The sequence below is a fragment of the Barbatula barbatula genome (genome assembly GCF_947034865.1).
Source record: "Barbatula barbatula genome assembly, chromosome: 18".
Classification (NCBI taxonomy): Eukaryota; Metazoa; Chordata; class Actinopteri; order Cypriniformes; family Nemacheilidae; genus Barbatula; species Barbatula barbatula.
In genome coordinates, this window is record NC_136781.1 from 15,571,540 (window position 1) to 15,592,768 (window position 21,229).

The 21,229-nt window shown below is 41.1% G+C and overlaps 1 protein-coding gene across 7 annotated transcripts; it reads right to left on the reverse strand.

The window, feature by feature from the left end:
- Positions 1 to 16: 16 nt before the first annotated feature.
- On the reverse strand, positions 17 to 10,874 carry kdm2ab (lysine (K)-specific demethylase 2Ab). 7 transcript variants are annotated; one of them, XM_079479776.1, is made up of 23 exons: positions 10,767 to 10,874; positions 9,840 to 9,878; positions 9,100 to 9,238; positions 8,617 to 8,695; positions 8,488 to 8,534; positions 6,740 to 6,918; positions 6,556 to 6,662; positions 6,366 to 6,459; positions 5,836 to 5,989; positions 5,635 to 5,750; positions 5,419 to 5,545; positions 5,063 to 5,325; positions 4,872 to 4,949; positions 4,532 to 4,798; positions 4,321 to 4,452; positions 4,157 to 4,237; positions 3,717 to 3,980; positions 3,596 to 3,628; positions 2,534 to 3,453; positions 2,253 to 2,416; positions 2,030 to 2,176; positions 1,196 to 1,408; positions 17 to 1,120 (listed from the first exon to the last, which is right to left on the reverse strand). In XM_079479776.1, exons 2-23 carry the CDS (start codon positions 9,873 to 9,875, stop codon positions 939 to 941), a joined length of 3,822 nt encoding a protein of 1,273 aa, XP_079335902.1. In that variant the 5' UTR covers positions 9,876 to 9,878; positions 10,767 to 10,874; the 3' UTR covers positions 17 to 938. The 7 variants fall into 7 exon arrangements, with proteins under 7 accessions (XP_079335902.1, XP_079335904.1, XP_079335903.1 ...); XM_079479778.1 differs by having other exon boundaries at positions 2,534 to 3,423; positions 10,767 to 10,871; XM_079479777.1 differs by having other exon boundaries at positions 10,655 to 10,871.
- Positions 10,875 to 21,229: the final 10,355 nt, after the last annotated feature.

Consider the following 21,229-nt stretch of genomic DNA (forward strand, 5'->3'; position numbering starts at 1 on the left):
CTCATCCATGTTGTCTAATATGAAAAGATCTCGCACCATAGTTTAATTTTTTAACTCAAGACATCAAATCAGAACGTGCTGGATTTAGAATTATTACAGTTGTTGTTAAATGGATACATGCTCTCAAGGACTGCCTGCCAAAACATCCTTACACGTGTAAATCATATATTACACCTAAATACATTTTCTTCAGATTGTATGGTTACACAATAGACACCATACAAATTAAACAAACTAAATCAGATTTGTATTCCTTTTTTATTTTCTTTGAAAAACAAACAAAAAAGTGAAAAAGGATCCGAAAATAATTATAATGCTACAGACTGTTCTGGTTTACTACAGGAGAGGAATACATTTACACAAGGGTGCTTATACATTTATATATATCTATACTCTTTCAGATATTAAGGACGGAACAAAAAGGTATTCCTCTGGTAAAACAAGGTTCAAAGTAAGGAGATGAGTGAAATTAAATGTAATGCAATATCTCCACACCACTGAATCTCTCTCACAATGACTGGATTTGGAGGATGGATTCGAGTAATGAACAAGAGTAGGAGCAAAGATTTTTAAAGGCAGACAGTAGACTGCTCTGAAATAGAAAACAAACTGTCGAGCAATAGCACCTGTTGATCTCTCAATAGAAGAGCCTGCAGCAATACAGGCCTGAGATCTGATTGCCAACTGCAGTGTATTATTGGTGTGTGTGTGTATGTAAAACAAAGGGAAACAGCCATCTACAAAAACAAAGGATACTCATCACCCAGATCTATTTATACATAAGCCCCACCCTGGATGCTTTGAGCTCCTCCCATCTATGGTTCTATACAAGATACTCTGTCAAACAGAAGAACCCCCCTACAGTCAGAGCCCGTCACACTCACATTCTCTCTCACACACGAATATTCACAAGTCTCTTTCTCCCTGAGGAGGGGGGTTTATGATATCCTCTGGATGAGCTTGTCATCTGATAGGCAGTAGAGGCCGTTGACAGATAGCTCGGAGATAAAGCTTTCGCACGCCTGCCGCGAAACCCCTTTGCAGTCACGGAGGTCCAGAACGGAGAGACAGGACAAACGCCGCAGGTACACCAAACACCGGTCTGTTAGGCGACTACAACCTGAGGAAAACATTGATCCGATTTTCAAAAGTTGCTTCTCACCAAATAAGTTTCTTAGTGTATTTATATGTTTACCTTCCAAGTTGAGGTGGGTAAGTGTGTTGCGTGTGGAGGAGCCCACAGCGCTGAGGAGGTTGAGAGCACCGTCTGTGATGGGACAATGTGAGAGCTCCAGGCGGGTGAGCAGAGGCATGTGTCTAATGATCAGCCTGAGGGTCGCTTCAGTCACCTCTAAACCGCACAGCCACAAGCACTGCACGTTCTTTAGCTGGGAACGGTTATCGCTGCCTGCAGACACATGCATACAGATTAAAAAAAAGTAACATATAATCAAAGTTCAGAAAACATTTTAGAACCCAATAGGTGCTAATAACCAGACCTTCAAAAGTTTGTGCATGATTTATGGGCGGATCTTGGGCTTGTTGAAAACCGTTTTACATAAGTTTAATAAAAAATGAAATCTCAAAACAAAAGTTTGTGCATGATGATTTTTCAAAGAATGTAACTGGGGAATACTCCACAATGTTTAGAATGCAACCGTTTGGATAGTGCATTCCAAATCGTAGCACATGTTGAATAATGCAAAAAGTGGCCAGATGGCATATTTCCTGTAGATCTGTAGAGCGTACATGCAAGCATATGCAAACCACTGTAGTTCTTCACTGCATGCAGATGTTTGGTGAACTGTAACCTGCTTTTCATAACGAAGAGGTTTAGCTATTCAAGATCTAAACATAACAATCTATTACATATGATCATTCAAAACAAGTAGCCCTAGAACTTAACATTTTCTGCCAACTTCCCATTCACTGTGGGTGCTGAACAAGTTTTCATGCTTGAAGTCAATTGTGTCCACCTCTTTGGAGAAGCAGAACCCCAAAAGGCTGTACATGACTGATCAATTTTTACCTGGTGGGTTGAGCAGCTCCCTGATTTGTTGGTCTTTGATCCCATCAGCCCAGCGCAGGTCTAAAGAGCGAAGTAAAGGACAGCTTGGAGAGCTCAGTGCTGATATTGACATCCAACTGCACCCTGATAGCACCAGATCTTTAAGCCCTGTGAGAGATCCACCAGTAAGTGACATGATACTTGACCGGTATAAAGTGAAAACATTGACAGTGACAATATGCACCTGGAAGTCGGTTGATGAGCCAGCTGAGCTGTTTCTTGGAAATGCTGGCCCAGGAGAGGTCAAGAGTGACAGGCTGCCGTTTGATGATGCCTGTTAGGGCCTGTGGACTTATTGAACGGCATCGGCTCAGACTGATCCGCGTCCACAGACGCTTGTCGCAGCCCCTATATTACAGAATCAAAATTAAATGTAAAACAAATGAAGTTTATACTCCCGACTTAGAAACTAACTGTCCATGTAGTCATGTCACCTCATGGAACAGATGCAAATTGTGTTCTCACCATTTGTACCAGGTCTTGCAAACCGCCATACAGACGCACAACTCAGCCCGAGTCAGGTAGCGGAACACTGACACCCACACCTCTCTCTCCCAGCCGGGCTCATTCCCGCCGTTCTGCTCGGGTGAGAGCCGCAAGGTTGAACTTGGACAGGAGTCGGAGGACTTTTCCCTTTCCGATCGAGGCTTTTTCCCGATTCTCTCACGAGTCAAGCGATGATGGGAATCTTTCAAGTTAGATCGCAAGTTACGCACCAAGTTTTTGTTTTTTGATGTGCTTCTCGTCAAAGTGTGTGTTGATGAAAGAACATGTGGTTTGCTCAAATGGGATCTCTCTGACAGCGAATGTGGACTGTCCGAGCGACGTGCACCATTGCGCAGAGGGGGGCGCAGCAGGGCTTTGGAGTTTGGCGGAAGGCTTCTAGAGGACAGGTTGGCTTCCAATTTGGGCACAATGGCGCTAGGGTCACGTCTACCCCTTGACGGTTGCAAAGTTACCGTGACGCATGACCCCTGACCTCTGGCGTCATCGGATAGTACAGCAGAAGTGTCGGATTGAGTGGGCTCTCCACCCTCACTACTGCCCTCACTCTCCCCGTTTTGATGATCGTCACCATTCTCCTCCCCTGCTTTTGCCCCTCTTCTCTGCGGACGGTTCTCTTTACCATCACATTGTCCATTCTCCTTTCTCTCAACTGGTTCCTCTTCGACGGAATCGTCCCTTTCTACCTCCATCTCCATCTCCATCCTTTCCCTGAGGCCACCACCTCGGCTGCCGCCTCGCAGCCGTACTCCTCTTCCACGACACAGGGATGCGCCCCTGCCGCGGGAGGGGCTCCTAGTAGGCGCTGGTCTGACTATGCCACCTCTCTCCAGACTCCGCTGACGCAGGAGCTTTGGAGAAAGAGAGACAGCTGAACAGGGCTGAGAGACAGAAATAAAGAGGAAGACAGAAGCGAAGAGAACAACAGCACAGTCGAGAGCGACAGAAAAGAGCCGTGATGAGAGCATGATTACAGATACGCCGCGATGAGGGAAGTAGATGTTACAAGCTGAAAACACTCACCGACTGGAGGATTTTGTTTCTTTCCAATTTGATCTGCAACAGAAAACAATAAACCTCACTAACTCTGGCAAATTCAGTGACTAGTTCATAAAATAATGAAAAAACATGTACATATCCTCACCCTTTTCCTGAGCTGTAACTCCAGTGCTCCGGCTCTCTTCCTGTTCTGTTGGTGTTGGAGCAGGAGTCTTTGAGAAGGGGGCGGAAGACGTCTGGATCGGGTCAGAGGCAGAGAGGAGGGGGAGAGGGGCGGCCGTCGTCTGCGTCCTAAGCGCAAGCCCCCCACTCCGATTCCCTCCCTGTATGCTCGCTTGGCCGGAGGACGGGACGAGAGACTTCCGTTGGACACGCTGCTCTCAGACTCATCCTCACTACTACTGGAAGACTGGAGAATGGAAAAATTAATTAGTAAAAAGAATGGTCAAGGAATCCAAGCTAAAGAACAGCTGATTTATTAATTAATTTTGTGCCTTTTAACATATTAATTCAAATTCAACATGGCTGAAAAAATAGAGGGTCAAGTAGCTCTCAAATATTCATAATTATCTATAAAATACTAACCTTGTTCTTCTTGCCCTGGACACATTTTGGACACTCCCAACAACTAGGAAGGTCCTTATTGATAACACCCTCCCCTGGCACCTAAAACATACACACACAATTATGATAACACACCACAACTAACTTCACAAATGCTGGTTTGGTGGAGAGATATGCATGTGCACCTTTATACATTCAGGATGAGTGATCTGAGCGCACTCCGAACATTCCATAAGAGTTTGGATGGACTCCGAGTCTTCCGACTCTTGATAGCCTTCCTTGCATACGGCACATACAGCCGTAAGAGGCAAGGCCGGCTAGGGACAGAACATAAGAGTCAGGCACATCACAAACACACAAACCAAAGTTCATAAAAACTGGCAAGCGGACACTCACTGCTAGACATTGTCTGAGCACACAGCTCTTCTTGAGCCTGCCTGGTCCTCCGAACTTCCTCATGTCCCGACAGTAGTTGCAGTTGCCACACTCGGTACGCAGACAGGCCTCGCAGCGCTTGCAGCGGACGCGCCTGCGTCTAAGAGCTGAGATGGAGGAAGACGGCTTCACAGGCCGCGGGACCGGCGGCAGAATGGGAGCTGAACCGGGAGAGCGGGGGCTGTACAGCAGAGATGGGGGAGGAGGAGGCGGCTGGTACCACGAGGGCTGCGAAGAGAAAGCATTTTTAACTTCAGTTTGCATATTACGTATGCTTTGTAGTCACAGAATGTGTACCTACCCTTTTGGGCCATCTGACAATTGGTCTTCCAGTGTAAGACAATTTGGAGTTATCACTGGCATGTTCCGCCAGCAGTTTCTGCAGAAAAATAAAATTTTATGGCTAAGTACTAATACAGACACTTAATTTAGCGAGCACCGCTTATAAAAGGTAATGATATTCCTACGGTCACATGGTGTTTACGTATGTACCCGTATGTCACTAAGCAGTGCTGGGGCGTTTCTGATGCCTGCCGGGACACATTTCTTGTGTGCTGGCAACTCCTCCAACTTGTGCAGTAACTGCCAAAGTCCCTCCAGCTCAAAGGGTGTCAGGTGAACCTTTACCCCTGGACGAGCAGGAGGGGTAGGTGAAACCTCTTCATCCTCCTCCTCCTGCTTTATATCCTCCTCCTCTTCTCCATTTCCTGAATGACCATTATATTCTTGTTTCAACACATCCTCCTTCTTCAGCCCTATGAATCACACAACAAAAGCTATGATGTGAATTCAGTCGCAACAAGTAATGTTTCTTCACGTTTTTAAACAGGCTGCTGGTGTGCACTGACCGATGCCCAGCGAGTGTTTCTGGAACTCAGGTGTGAGGTGAGAAGTGTTGGTCATACAGTACAAGTAACGCTCCAGCACGTACCAGCACATCTCAAAGAAGAAAGGGTAGCGGAACTTAGGAGGGACCTGCACAGATTTAAAAAAATTCACAGATGTTTAACATTCGAAATTGCCGCAGTGTGTGTGTGAATGTGCATTTGTGCGAGTTCTCTCACCCGTGTGCGGTCCTCAATGTTGTAAATGTTGAGCTGCATGGGAATGTTAAAGCTGTGCAGAAAATTACCCCCGAACACCAGAGTGTCCATTGGGGTGTACACGGCATGGATCCACCCTACATAAATAGACACAATACTTTCGTTCCAGAAAACAGATCACGAATTACAAAAATTTCAATTTGTGCATGCCATATTGCTGACCTGATGGGATCATAAATGTGTAGCCTTGCTTCAACTCAATCCGTTGGCATTCCTTGACTTTATCGCCCAGAAAAATGTCACCCTGTTTTCCTGATAACACCCAGTTCTCATAGAGCTCCAGGTTCTGAGGTGTGGGAGGGATGAGCCAGAACACCTGAGTTAATTTGGTGAAAAAAAAAACAATTAGAAAATACCAAAGTAACAGAGACTATAACTAATGATTAAAAGATTAATCCTTAAATTACAACATGATTTGAGAGGGAGAGGCAAATTTTACCATACTCAACAGAAATTATGTAGTATGACCTGAAGTTTAACGGTTTAAAGCTTAAAGCTATGATTTGAATAAAATCTCAAATGCTCTACCGCATATATTATGTAGAGTGTAGGAAGTGTAAAAAACTGACGAACTATCACTAATTCACATACTATTAAAAATAAACTAATATGGAGGAAATTATACAGTATTGAACTATGATCACGGTCTCCCCATAGTCTCCATTGTGTTGTACCTTTAAGACAGGACTCACCTTCCCTCCCCTGAGGATGTGATACCAGACTGATGTGCCACCAAAGTCTATGTGGAAATCTGTAAAGCATCCCTCGACACTCATCAGACAATACCTGCAACATAGACGACTGCATTAACAACCTCCACAGAGCCACCGCCCAAACATTTATACAAATAGAAAAGCTGCTTGAGAAAAACACAAGACTCACTTCTGCACTTTAGGGTACTGCATATCATTGATGGCATTGGTGGAATCTCTCTGGAGCTCTTTAAGGTGTCGTGGCCACATGTTGTCCACCCAGTCAATCATGTCAACCTAATGCAAACACAAAATTAAACTTACAAATAGTCTTTGCAGGCCAAATAAAGACTTGTGTTTATGTGTGCATGTACCGAGGCGGGTCTCTTGACCAGATTCTCTAGTTTCGTATGGCTAAACTCCAAGCTGATGACATTATACAGCTTTTCCCTTTCAGATGGAGGCGTTTCATAGTATCTCCTCCACTGACCCATTGACATCTCGATGCCTTTCTGAGTGGTCACGTCCATGACATCAATCATCCTGCGACTGCCTGTCAAAGCAAACACAGGGGGAGATATCTGTAACATTCTGTAGATGGTGAAACTGAAATGTCGTAGTCAGTGGCGTAGCATCTGGGTATGCAGGTGCATATTGGCCCAGGGGATTAAGGGCCCCCATCTAAGTCTTATTCAAGCCTGTACAATGCAGTAAGTGTCTAGAGCAGTGGTTCCCAACTCCAGTCATCAGGGCCCCAGACAGAACATTTTAGATGTCTCCCTATTAAACACATGAACAAGTTATTGAGAGAGGTGAGATACCTACTTAAGGAACCATTCAGTACCATTATGGTGACTTCTTATTGTTGATGTTTTTTTTTCAGCGATTGTGTTTGTTAACAGCAGGTGTTCATCACTTCATCATCTCATTAACTTGTTCATGTTTTCAATAAGACCACCTCTCAAATAACCTGTCAGGGGGGCCATTGTGATTGGTCTGTTTGAACACCTCCCTCAGGATAAATTTAGGTGGCTTCCAAGTGTCTGTCAAGCTTGCTGTTTAGTTCGGAACGGAGCACGGTTTGCATGAAAAATCGCTAATGCTGTCAAGCGAACTCAGGTGTACCAAACCTTTGACCGGGCATACGGAGTAGAAAATGCTCAACTTGGGACAGAACGCTACGCCTGCAGCAGGCATTTTCAGCCGCATAAAAGCACCTCGATGGACACAGCCAACCTGTACAATATGCGTGTCATTGTGGAATAACTCCCTGAAATAATACAGATTACATGATGAGCAAACTGCGGCAACAGCTAAATTAATCCGTGCCTGTCTACGGCGTAGGTCCTTCCCACCACTATATTTTACGCTTTAGACACATGACATGAAGTTCTGACGCTATACATGGATGTAAGATCGAATCTGACTTTTGCCAACTACATTTTCACATTTTAGATCATACAGGCATTTATTTTCAGCAAAATTAAGAAAATATTTGAAAAATGGCTAACAGGTGTTTAATAATAAATTATATAGTAAGGTTAGGGGTAGTAGAGAGGTCTTTATTATCCCAATTAGTTTACATCCATTTAGTTATTTAATACATTTAATAATTTACACACTATTGTTATTTAATAATGTGTAATAAAAACAACATTATTGTTACTTTATTTACCCTTCTGTGTCGAAACAGAATGAAGTTTAATTTATATGCACTCTATAGATTAGTCACTGTCAATCTGATTGAGGTGGCCAAACAAATGAAGGAAGGCGAGGATTAATGTCCAATCAAATGAAAGAAGGTGGGATTTGTTACTGACGGAAGCAAAGGTTATTGTGAAAGAGCCAGCGCTAAGTAGCTAAATGTTTTATGTTTGACAACTGTTTTATCATAGAAAGATTAGGGCCGTTCACATGTGCAAAACTATTTAAGAACGACTGATGTGCATCAACATTTAACACACCTGAGTAAACTAGCTATGTCCAGTAGTGCGCTGTCACGAACAGACTGAAGGGCCTGTTTAAAGTTTTTGCATATGGATCCGGACCTGACTTGCTACACCACTGGTGGTAGTGATGTCCAAAGCATGACACGGAGTAAGAACTATTAAGTTAAACTTACCCACAAACAATTTGACATCACTGACGCTGAAGTCTGGATCAGGCATCCTACAAGTGACAGATGATGAGTTAAGTGTAGTTTGACATAGGGACAATTGGTGATTAAATATCATGATGAAATGAGCCGTACTTGATGCCAAGGCCATCTGCTTTCTTAAAGATAATGGGGTCCCGGAGTCCCTCCCGTTGGATGTACTCCAAGGTGAAGTCTGCCCAGAACGCAATACACAGATAACGTTTATTCGGTATACTAGATATATTCAGCTGCATATTTTTATGATGCATTGCAGATAAAAAAAATGCATAGTCAAATAAACAGCATAAGTGTTTTTATTGTAAATCAGTTGCTTTATCTTAAATTATGTAAAAAAAATATTTTCAAAACAGATTTGGGAATGTGGGTGATAATAACAGAAATTGGAGGACAAGACGCTGTAGAATTATAAGAAAAGTAAAGATTCTCAGCTCTCAATATATCCGTAGAGACCAGATAATTTCATACGGCGCTTACTTCCCAGACATCAATCTCTTGTGGCTAGACATAACATGTTTATACAAATGCCTTTATGCCAAATATTAACTTGCTAGACATGTCAGTGTCACACACACATACCCTTTCCTTCCATAATTTTGACCAGGTTCCAGTTGTATCGATTACTCTGGAGTTTTTCTTCCACATTGAAAGACCTCTTTCCCTCAATCTCATCATCTGAAATGCCATCATCCTGGTACCGTCGCCGCGTGCCTGACCGCTGAAGACGAAGCAGTTGAGCAAATTAGAGACCATAATTATTTTAGCCTACAAATGCAATGGCTCTTTACATTGAATTGATCTTGAATATAATATACAGTGGAATGGCAAGGGTTAGATCTGTTGCTATCAGACCTTCTTTAAAAACAACAACATCAGCAAGTAGTTTCACAACTAAAGAATCCCACTGGTTTTTTCTTAAATGTTAAAGTTTCAATATAGAGGGCAAGCTTATTTTTACATTTTTCGATGTTCGATCCATACATTTATTTATAATCACTTGTACACAAAAATGCAGCAAAGAGTCAAAGCTTCTACATTACATGGAAACGAAACCTGTTCAAGCACATCATTGCGGAGACAAATGTATAATACAAATTGTGTATAATACAAATTGAGCATAAATGCACGCTACCAACATCAGGTGGTACAGGGACATTTGAGTTATAGCAGGGGCGGATGCCCATTTAAAGTAATGTGAAATGTCAACCTGCCTTCTCTATCTTCTATAAATAGCTTGCAAACACACAAGAATAAAGTTTTGACACACCTCCACAGGGTTCGTTCACTGTAACATCAATTTATGTAAAAGAGAAACTTACCAGGCGTTTGCTATAGCGGGAACTTTCCTCTTCCATGTCCTAAAAGAAGAAGGAAAAGGCTTCGGTTAAGTCTTGTGATTAAGGTCTACAGGTGCAGCCAATACACATGCACTCGAGAATACAAACAGCACCCAAAACAGCTTAAACCTGGTTGATTCGAAAAGAGTTCACTTATTATTGAATTAATATTCTCCACAGTTTGTAGTGCAATGTAATCGATGTGTAACATAACTGTCTGCGACTCATACCGTAGAGAACTATCCAACAAGACTGCATTTACGAGTTTTACAGCCATACGTCTTAAATGTTGACTATCTAGGCAACCGACCAGTTGAGACGAACATTACAACCAGCAGTAAGATCAAATCCATAACATAAATGTATATACCCCCAACTTCCAGTTCAAGAAACCAAATGTTTAAAAACGACAATGATTTTCAACCCTACGAATTTTACCACCACATAGGTAAATAATCGGCGAAGAGCAACATATGTGACAGATAACTGACATTTATTACAGCTCAAGCTCCTCTGGTCTGATGCTGCTAGCCTAAAGAAACGCTCAACTACTATGTCCGCAAACAATACATGTAAACAAAATTCGTCTTAAACATAAGCGAATTTTTGTCACAAGACTTGGATTCAACTGCTCTGTTCAAATTTGGTCAATAAAAATGCATTTACTGGGCATACGGTACCACAGTTGAGTCCCTGATATTCAAGGCTAACCAGCTAATCCGCTAGCATTTCCATTGACAACCCGTGTTAGCCCACTAGCCTGCTAGAAACAAAACAAAAAGACCTTTAAACAATACCTAGCCTTCAACTTTCGCTTTTCGCTGATAGTGTCGTTTCACTGAGTGGAATTGGGCTCATTCATTCCCGTTGAACTGAAAATTCATCATGTGAAATGGTATCACGTCTTACTTGATATTCTTATTTTTGTACGATAAAGTTAAATCAATCCGCTTTCATCCGCCATTTTCAGATTGTCATGATACACACACACACACCACTACTATCTACACTCGCGACACGCCCCGGAATCCAACAGCCAATTAGTGAGCTGTAATGCAAATCACATAGACGTTGATTGGATCAAAACAATGTCATCCAGAAAGTGTTTTTCATTGTCCACGCCTATTTTTCGTTCATTACGATACGGGAGCCAATACATGTTCAGATTGTTTCTTATAACAGGGAGTTTATTTGCTGAAAAAATCAAATCAGATCATTATAGCAGCCTATTGCTGCAAGGCTATTTTTATTGAAATATGAACCCATCACCATATAAAAATGAGCTAATAAAACTCTAAAATCAAGTGCATTGTAAATCAGGGCTGGCACACACGTAGGCGAACTAGACAGCCGCCTAGAGCGCCAAGTGACCGAGAGAAAGATCGCGGAGCTAGAGAGTGAGAAACTTTGACTTTTAAAACACTTCTTTTCTAGATTTCTTCACGAGGAGCTTTTTGTATTTTGGGATTATAATAATTACATTTCCATCATTCTGTTTAGTGTCTACTGCCACTCCTTCCCGCCCCACATATTTACAGCGGCATCAATTAGTCTACCTGCAAAATACGTTAATGAATATAAAACCGTCAAAACGAATTAAACTATCAGGCTATAAATACAAAAGACGACGACTTTTAAAAGAGCAAGCGTTAGAAAAACAACAAGGCTAATTTTTAACATTCATGTCGTCTGGATGTTAAGACTACAGCGCAGTCAAAACATGAGATATACTCATTACGGTCGCACATTAGCTAATGACTAGAAACAAACTTAGACAGACAAGGCTTGTTTATTCGATTGGCAAGGACGCAATGGTTTGCTTTTGTTGTACGCTTTTGAAATAGACTGAAAAAAACTGTAACAAAAATATTATTTTTGTTTCTCAAATTTATGAATAAAAATGGTTACTTGTTTGCTTATTATAAATTTCGTAATAAATAGCCTATTGTATACCTGTCACCACAGGTGTCACGAAACTGCTCGAAGGTGAGATCCAGATGCAGCTTTATTTGTGGGCAATCCAAAGGCGTAATCCAAATAATTGGCAAGGGTCATACACAGACAGGCAGTCCAAACAAAGAAACAAGCCAACAAAGAAACAAACAAAACAGGCATGGACCAGTATGGGATGAATTTCGACTCAAAATGATTAACAAAGGCACGCACAGTCATCCGTAAACGTGATACACGTTTCATTTGTATTTTACGAGTCACAAACAAATGCCTTATGATTTGATTCTGTGAAATTTAGATTTGAATAAACACCAAGCGATTTGTACTAATAGAGGCAGATTTGTGATCGCAATGTTTTATTTTGTGTTAATGTATATTGATTTTGCGCATACCAATGAGAAGTTGTGCATTTGTGGATCATGTGACGCGCGTTCATACATCCTGTTCGGTTCATTTGGATTTTGAGACTTTCTTTACGCGGTTTTGCATTGGACAATCCACACACACGCAACTGCAGATCCATGCGCAACCGTGCAGAAAATAAGAACTACCACTAGATGGCAGGATTACGGAAACCATAGGTGCTGGTCATATCATAAGAATATCATCAAAAAGTTGATGCATTTAACTATTTCCATTAAAAAAGTGAAACTTGTAAATTATATTAATTCATTACACGCAAACTATTTAAAATACCAAATTGATAAGGCAAATTGATAATACTGACCTGATGCTGACTGCCATTCTGAAATTATTTACTAAAATAAATAAAATAACTGTCCAAACTGAAAAAAACTTATGCTGAACATATTTGGCGAAAAACAAAACTTGAAGTTCACGATAATATCTATAAAGACAGCCTGCATGTCTTTAACGAATTAGGCAAAGCTAGACATTATTTCTATTAACTGCAACAACAGTCATATGCTTTTTGCTACTGTAGAGAGACTAACAAACCCCCAAGTCAAGTCCCCTTCTAAATGCTTTCTGATGACAAGTTTGCAACTTTTTTCCTTGAGAAGATAAATAATTTCAGAATGGCAGTCAGCAAAGCCCTACATGGCACTCGGGTCAGTCTGACTTTATTACAACAATCTAAGAAATTAGTCAAGTTTGATCAGAAAACTTTGGCATCTTAAGTCCTAAACATGCAACCTGGACACACTCCCCACATCCTTTTTCAAAAAAGTGTTTAACTGTTTAGAACACAGCAAAAACAGCAGTGTACATTTTACTCAAATTGAGTCAAATTCAACACTCCAAAAATGTACATATGACTCCCTCCGTTTTGGAGTTAAAATAACACTTTTGAAAGTGTTAAATATGTACATTACTCTCAGAATAGATTTGTACACCGTAAGAGTTTATTTGTACACCCAACAGAAGTGTATGTATAGCCTGCCACAGTATTTTCTTTTCCCACTAGTGTTAAAATGTACACCCTTGTAAGATTAAATAGACACCAGCAATGTGTTAATATGAATGACTACATATGAATTATTAATTTTAATTAATTAAAATGTATGTAGTAATATATACACAATGATGAAACAAACATATGTAGAAATGTTTTTTTTATTCCTGATATATGATTTTTTTTAAAGTTTGTTATAAAGAACATGCATTTCAGAAATCCAAGACATGTATTCAACACATTGCAATTTTCCATTCAAAACATTTGAAAGCATAACTTCAAAGTGACATATATACTGAGAAACAGTATATATATAAGATTGCAATAAACATCAATGCAAAATAGAATTCACATGTTGGTAATGCTAAGTTCTTTTGTAAAAACATTCTCAAGTATTCTTTTAAAACATCGCATGCGAGACCATACCATTATAAAATGAACAATATTTTTTTAACATGTAAAACAAGACATGTCAATTTAATTGGGTTGAATTTGTGATTACATTTTACATTCTTACAAAGTTCAAGACTAAACATAAATACAAAAATGTTATCAATTCAATGCTACGTATTTTCAATCTTTATTTTTTTAATGTGGACTGCTTCATGGAAAAAGTGATTTCCTTAAATCCATTTGCATGTTCGTATATCACAGACACCTGCCTGAATCTTTGTCAACAACTCTCCATTGGATATCATGTGATCTCTCATCCAGCAAGTCAAGTCAAGTCAAGTCAAGTCAAGTCAAGTCAAGTCAAGTCAAGTCAAGTCAAGTCAAGTCAAGTCAAGTCAAGTCAAGTCAAGTCAAGTCAAGTCAAGTCAAGTCAAGTCAAGTCAAGTCAAGTCAAGTCAAGTCAAGTCAAGTCAAGTCAAGTCAAGTCAGCTTTATTTATATAGCGCTTTTTACAATTTTCATTGTTACAAAGCAGCTGTACAAGAAAAAATGACAATAAGTAAAACATAAAAGGTTATGGAATTCAAAACACAGGACATATTTCAGACACACAATAAATTCCTATATATAGTGTTAATTAAATAAGACTACCAAATTCTAGCAGCCCCCCTGGCCAGGCAAAACAGTGCAAAACAGTATGCAAACGGTGGCGAGGAACCCAAAACTCCATTGGAGGAGAAAAAAAACCTCGGAGGGAAACCAGGCCTAACCAGGTGATTCCAGTTCCCCTCTGGTAAAGACTGCAGCCTCTGCACAAGCTCAACAGTGCTTGCACAACAAGGCAAAAATAAAAAATGAGGTTTAAAATTATCATTAATAATCTAATAGTGGCTGAGGTTTTGTAGGGACGTCACTTCCTTCGTCCAGCATTTGTCAGGTCTAGGAATAGATTGCGCCCTGCCCGCTCCACTCTTGTAACCTTGGAACAATGAGACAAGACTGGCTGAGAGTAGAGTACTGTTCTGGAATCTTTGATGCAACAAATGCATCATTTGATATTGGAAGTGTCCCTGGTTCCGGTTGATCTAACTAGTGCAGCCTAGATCTTTGAAAGACATATATTATGATAATGTATGGTATGCAAGATTAAAAAGATGCGTCTTTAGTCTAGATTTAAACTGACAGAGTGTGTCCGCCTCCCGGACATTGCAGGGAAGACTGTTCCAAAGTTTAGGCGCTAGATAAGAAAAGGATCTGCCGCCTGCACTTGATTTTGAAATTCTAGGTATTACCAACTGACCTGACGCCTGAGAGCGTAGTGCACGTGACGGACTATAATACGTAAGAAGTTCTCTCAAGTAGTGAGGAGCTAAACCATGCAAGGCTTTATAGGTAATAAGCAAGATTTTAAAATTTATGCGATGCTTTATAGGTAACCAGTGCAAGGTTGACAGAACCGGCTAATATGCTCATACTTTTTTGTACGTGTAAGAACTCGAGCTGCCGCATTTTGGACCAGTTGGAGTTTTTGTAATAGGCCTGCAGGGCAACCACCTAATAGTGCATTACAGTAATCTAGTCTTGATGTCATAAAGGCATGTATAAGCTTCTCCGCATCTGATGATGACAGCATATGACGTAATTTAGATATATTTTTAAGATGGAAAAACGCAATCTTACAGGTGTCGGCGACCTGGTTCTCAAATGACAGAGTACTATCGAATATAAAGCCAAGATTCTTAGCTGAAGATGAGGGTTTTATGGAACATCCATCAATAGTTAAGCAGTTTTCTTGGTTGTTACGTAGGGCGGTTTTCGGTCCGATAAGTAACACTTCAGTTTTGTCCGAGTTCAGTAATAAAAAATTGCTACTCATCCACTTTTTTATATCGACTATGCATTCCACTATTCGATGGAATTGCTGTGTTTCGTGAGGCTTCGAGGAAATATAAAGTTGCGTATCATCAGCATAGCAGTGAAAGCTTATTCCGTGTCGCTTTATTATATCTCCTAGAGGTAACATGTATAATGCGAAGAGCATAGGCCCTAGTACTGAGCCCTGTGGTACACCGTACTGGACTTGCGATTTGCGTGATACCTCATTGTTTATTTTTACATATTGGAAACGGTCGCATAAATAAGATCTAAGCCATTTCAAAGCTATTTCCTTAATACCGACATCATTTTCAAGTCTATGTAGGAGCATGCTGTGGTCAATGGTGTCGAATGCAGCACTAAGATCTAGCAGCACCAATAAGGAGATACAACCTCGGTCAGACGCCATAAGCAGATCATTTGTAACTCTAATCAGAGCAGTCTCTGTACTGTGATGTGCTCTAAATCCAGACTGGAAATCTTCATTAATCTCATTCCTTTGGAGGAAGGAACATATTTGAGTTGAGACTACTTTTTCCAGAACTTTAGATAAGAAAGGTAGATTCGAAATAGGTCTATAGTTAACTAGTTCTCCAGGGTCCAGATGGGGTTTTTTGACAAGGGGCCTTATAACAGCCACCTTATATGCTTTAGGCACATGTCCTAATGTCAGAGATGAGTTAATAATGCTAAGTAGAGGATCTATAATTTCTGGGAGCATCTCTTTCAGAAGATTTGTAGGTATAGGGTCTAGCATGCATGTAGTCGATTTAGATGATCTAATGATTTTTGATAGTTCATCGTGATCTATAGTAGAAAATAAACATAATTTCTCCTTAGGGGTGCTGTAGTTATTCATATGTTCAGTGGGTTTCGCATCTGGTTGCATAGTTATAATTTTCTCTCGAATATCTTGGATTTTATTGGTGAAATAGTTCATAAAATCATCACTGCTATGCTGGTATACAGCATCAGAAGTCGCTGACGATTTATTTTTGGTTAATTTAGCCACTGTATCAAATAAAAACCTAGGGTTATTTTGGTTTTCTTCTATTAATGATGAAATGTAGGCGGATCGAGACGTTTTTAGGGCTTTCCTGTATTTTTTTGTACTATCCTTCCAGGCAGTACGAAATACCTCTAATTTAGTCTTCTTAAAGTTGTGCTCCATTTTTCGTGCCGCTTTCTTTAGAGCCTGAGTGTGTTCATTTTTCCACGGTGTCGGTCTGTCATTTTTACTCTTCTTTAAGCGCAAGGGAGCAACTATGTCTAGCGTTTCCGAGAAGGTGGCATTAATATTTTCAATGGTAAAGTCAAGATCTTCAACGTTATTACTCATGCTAGAGATTTGAGACAATTCAGGCAAATTATCAAGAAACGCATCTTTTAAATTTTAAAGATGTTTTGTCCTTAGTATTAGGTATTGATGCATCAAGTACCATGACTTTGAAAGAATTGTATTTAGGATTAGACTTCTGGGAAATGCTAAAAGAGTTACGGTATAGTGCAGCAACACCTCCCCCTCTGCTTTTTAGGCGAGGCTCGTGTGTATAATAGTAATCTTGGGGGACAGACTCATTTAACGCAATATAATCATCTGGCTTTAGCCATGTTTCTGTGAGACAGAGCATGTCTATTTTATGATCTGTTATCATATCATTAACAAAAAGTGCTTTATTCGAGAGAGATCTAATATTTAGCAATCCGAGTCGTAACAGTTGATTATCTGTATTATGTTCATGTTTAGTTAGTTTAACGTTAATTAAATGACCTTTGAGAGGTTTACGCTTTATTTTATGTTTACTAATCCGGGGGACAGACACAGTCTCTATTTTATGATGTTTGGGAGAAAGTATTATCGCATGTTGTGTATTATGTGTGTTCTGCAACGTGAGACGGCAAGCAGACCGTTGGTTAAGCCATTCAGTCTGCTTCCTGACCTGGGCCCCAGTGAGTCAAGTTTTAGCATTAAGACTATGTGCCATATTTCTAGAGAGTAGAGAAGCTCCAGCCCAGGAGGGGTGGAGACCATCTCTTTTCAACAGGTCAGGTCTGCCCTCAAAACTCTTCCAGTTATTTATAAAAACAATATCATTCTGCAGGCACCACTCAGACAACCAGCCATTTAGTGATGATACTCTGCTATGTATCTCATCACCACGATAAGTGGGGAGGGGGCCAGAGAATATTACAGTTTCTGACATTGTGCTTGCGAGCTCACACACCTCTTTAATATTATCTTTAGTGATCTCCGATTGACGGAGTCGAACATCATTTGTGCCGACGTGAATAGCAATCTTACTGAATTTACGATTAGCCTTAGCCAGCACATTTAAATTTGACTTGATGTCAGGCGCTCTGGCTCCCGGTAAACATTTGACTATGGTGGCTGGTGCCTCTATGTTAACGTTCCGAGCATTAGAATCACCGATAACTAGGGCACTTTCAGCAGGTTTCTCAGTCGGTGCGTCGCTGAGCGGGGCAAACCTGTTCGAAACTGTAGTCGGAACGGTTGAGTGATGTTTTGACCTGCGACTACACCGTCTCACAGTCACAAAGCTTCCCAGCTGCGGGGGTAGTTCAACCGGAACCGAACTGTGCGCGCTAGTATTGCTCGCATCCAAAGTGTTTTCTAAGCTCTTTACATTCTTACTATCCTCAGATAAAGATTGGATGCGAGACTCTAATTCTGAGATCTTCTCTGTCAGCCTAGCTATTTCCCTGCTTTTATCGCATGTAAAGCCCTCGCCGCTGACAGAGAAGGCTAAGCTAAACATATGACATGAGGTGCAAGTGACAATAATAAGAGAAGAAGCCATAACTCACCGGGTTTGAAGAGTAATTCCAACTTACCAAGGTTGCTTGATGAATCTTAGTATATACGCTTTAGAGAGAAACCGTTAACACACAAGACAGCTAGAAGGCGAGATGATATTTAGCAGTGTAAACAGAAAGCCCGCTAGCACGCTTGTGCTATGCTAACGGCGCTGAGTGTTTTGGTTTAAGATTTTCAAGGGGTTATTGAGATATCAGGATAAGTTAGCAACGACAGTGATAATTAACAATGTATGCTATGAATAAAATACACTAATATGAAAGAAGTGCAAGTTAAGTGATAAAACAACCTGATTCCGTGTTGTATTAGAGGGGAGAGGTGAAGCACGTCTGTCGCCTGTGACGTTTCCTCCACATAGGACTGCAAGACAACTTCACTGGGTTGCAGACGGCCTCTTTTCACACCTAAACAGTCTTTTGACACTCTCTACAGGGATCTCATCCCTGAACAACAGAGGGGGCAGATTGGAGATGACCTGCCAAAGTACGTGTTAGTTTGGGACAATGTCAGTTTCCATCGCTCCAACATCATCAGGCAATGGTTTGCGTGCCACAACAGGATGCTGGGAAGTTCCTCTCACCCTACTCTCCATTCCTTAACCCCATTGAGGAATTTTTCTCAGCATGAAGATTAAAAGTATATGATCACCAGCCGCATACACAGATGACCCTTCTGGCTGCCATGGATGTAACGTGTGATGACATCACAGCTGATGCCTGCAGAGGCTGGATTAGACACTCTGAAAGATGATTTTCACGCTGTATCGCAAGAGAAGATATTTGTTGTGATGTGGATGAGAATCCGTTGCCCAAAAGACAGAAACGTCAGGAGGTGTAGGAAGACTGCATGTACAGTTTTCCCTAAGGAGATTGTCTTATGTTCAGATTTCTACATTTGTTTGTGCTATGCAGTGCTGTCTTTTCCTGTCTGCATCGCAATGACACTGTCTGTCAATAAATTATTGTACAAACAGTAAAAGCGTTGACGTGAATCATGTGCCGTCTCTTGCAATCAAACAATCAAAACCAGAAATGCACTTACTGTTTTGCAAATGTTTAGATTAGATTAGATTTAACCTTATTGTCATTACACATATACAAGTACAGTGTAACGAAATGTAGTTTAGGTCTAACCAGAAGTGTAATTAGCAAGTGCAGGATATACAGTTAGAATAAATACAGAATACAATATTGATAAAATATTATACAGTTATGAAAATATTTTACAGTAGGTATGTACTATGAACAATATATAGAGATGACTATATACTATGAACATTAACACTATGAACATTAATGTACAGGTGGATATGAGCAGATAATAATTTAGACTAAACAATAGTGCAAGTGATTAAGTGTGCATAGATTATTGACATTAGCAGTTACAGTTGCAATGCAATAGGTGAGTTAATACAGTTGTTGAAGTAACAGTGCTTGGATGAGTTATACAGCTATTAAAGTTACGGTGCAGTATAAGAGTTAATAATAGGTTGCAGTCCAGAAGATGAGTTGATGCAGTTAATTTGGTTACAGTCCAGTAGATTAGTTAATGCAGTTATTGAGGTTACAGTGCAATAGATGAGTAGATGCAGTTAATAGAGTTACAGACAGTAGATAAGTTAGTGCAGTTATGAAAGTGGTCCATTAGTGCAAATGAGCATATTTCAGATGTGCAAGTGAGCAGTATAGAGTGCAAATGATGCTGTGCATGTGTAAACAGTCCAGTAGAGCAGATAACATGAAGTACTGGTGTGTAGAGTTCAGTCATGCATGCAGCCCTGTAGTGCAGTGTAAACAATGTTATAGCAGCTTGGAGTTCAAGGTAAGAGAGTTAGTGGAATCGGTGGGGGGGCAGAGTTCAATAATGAAACAGCTCTGGAAAAAAAGCTGTTTATTAGTCTGCTGGTTCTTGTCCGGAGGCACCGGAAGCGCCTACCGGAAGGCAGGAGAGTAAACAGTCTATGAGCAGGGTGAGAGGAGTCCTTGAGAATGCTGCGAGCTCGACGCAGACAGCGTTTCTTCTGGATGTCCTCAATGGGAGAAAGTGTAGTCCCTGTGATGAGCTGGGCTGTTGTCACCACCCGCTGCAGTGCCTTGTGCTCAGCAACAGAACAGATCCCGTACCAGACATTGACACAGTTGGTTAGGATGCTCTCTATCGTGCAGCGATATAAGTTCACCAGGATAGTTGAAGACAGTTGGTTCTTCTTCAGTGTCCTCAGAAAGAAGAGACGCTGGTGAGCCTTCTTGACCAGGCATGAGGTGTTGGTGGTCCAGGACAGGTCCTCCGAAATGTGAGTCCCCAGGAACTTAAAACTGGAAACACGTTCAACAGCCATCCCATTAATGTTGATGGGGTCGTGTGTGCCTCCTTTCGCCTTCCTGAAGTCCACGATGATCTCCTTTGTCTTGGAGGTGTTAAGGAGCAGGTTGTTGTCTGAGCACCATGTGGCTAGGTGCCGGACCTCCTAGCTGTATGCAGTCTCATCGTTGTTGCTGATGAGGCCAATCACCGTTGTATCGTCTGCAAACTTGATGAAGGAGTTAGATCCGTTCACAGGCCTGCAGTCGAGGGTGAAAAGGGAGTAGAGAAAGGGGCTCAGTACGCAGCCCTGTGGTACACCAGTGTTGAGGGTGGTGGTGGTGGAGCAGATGTGGCCTTACCTAACAAGCTGAGGCCTGTTCGTCAGGAAGTCCATAATCCAGTTGCAGGTCGGGTTGTTGATGCCTAGGTTTCCAAGTTTGACGATTAGCTTGGAAGGGATGACGGTATTAAAAACAGAGCTGAAGTCTACAAACAACATGCGTGCGTAAGTGTCCTTATTCTTGAGCAGCTTTTTTGTCTGTTTTGGGAGGTCAGCACAAGGGGAGGGCTGTCTCCAAACAGAGGTTGGCGCACTGG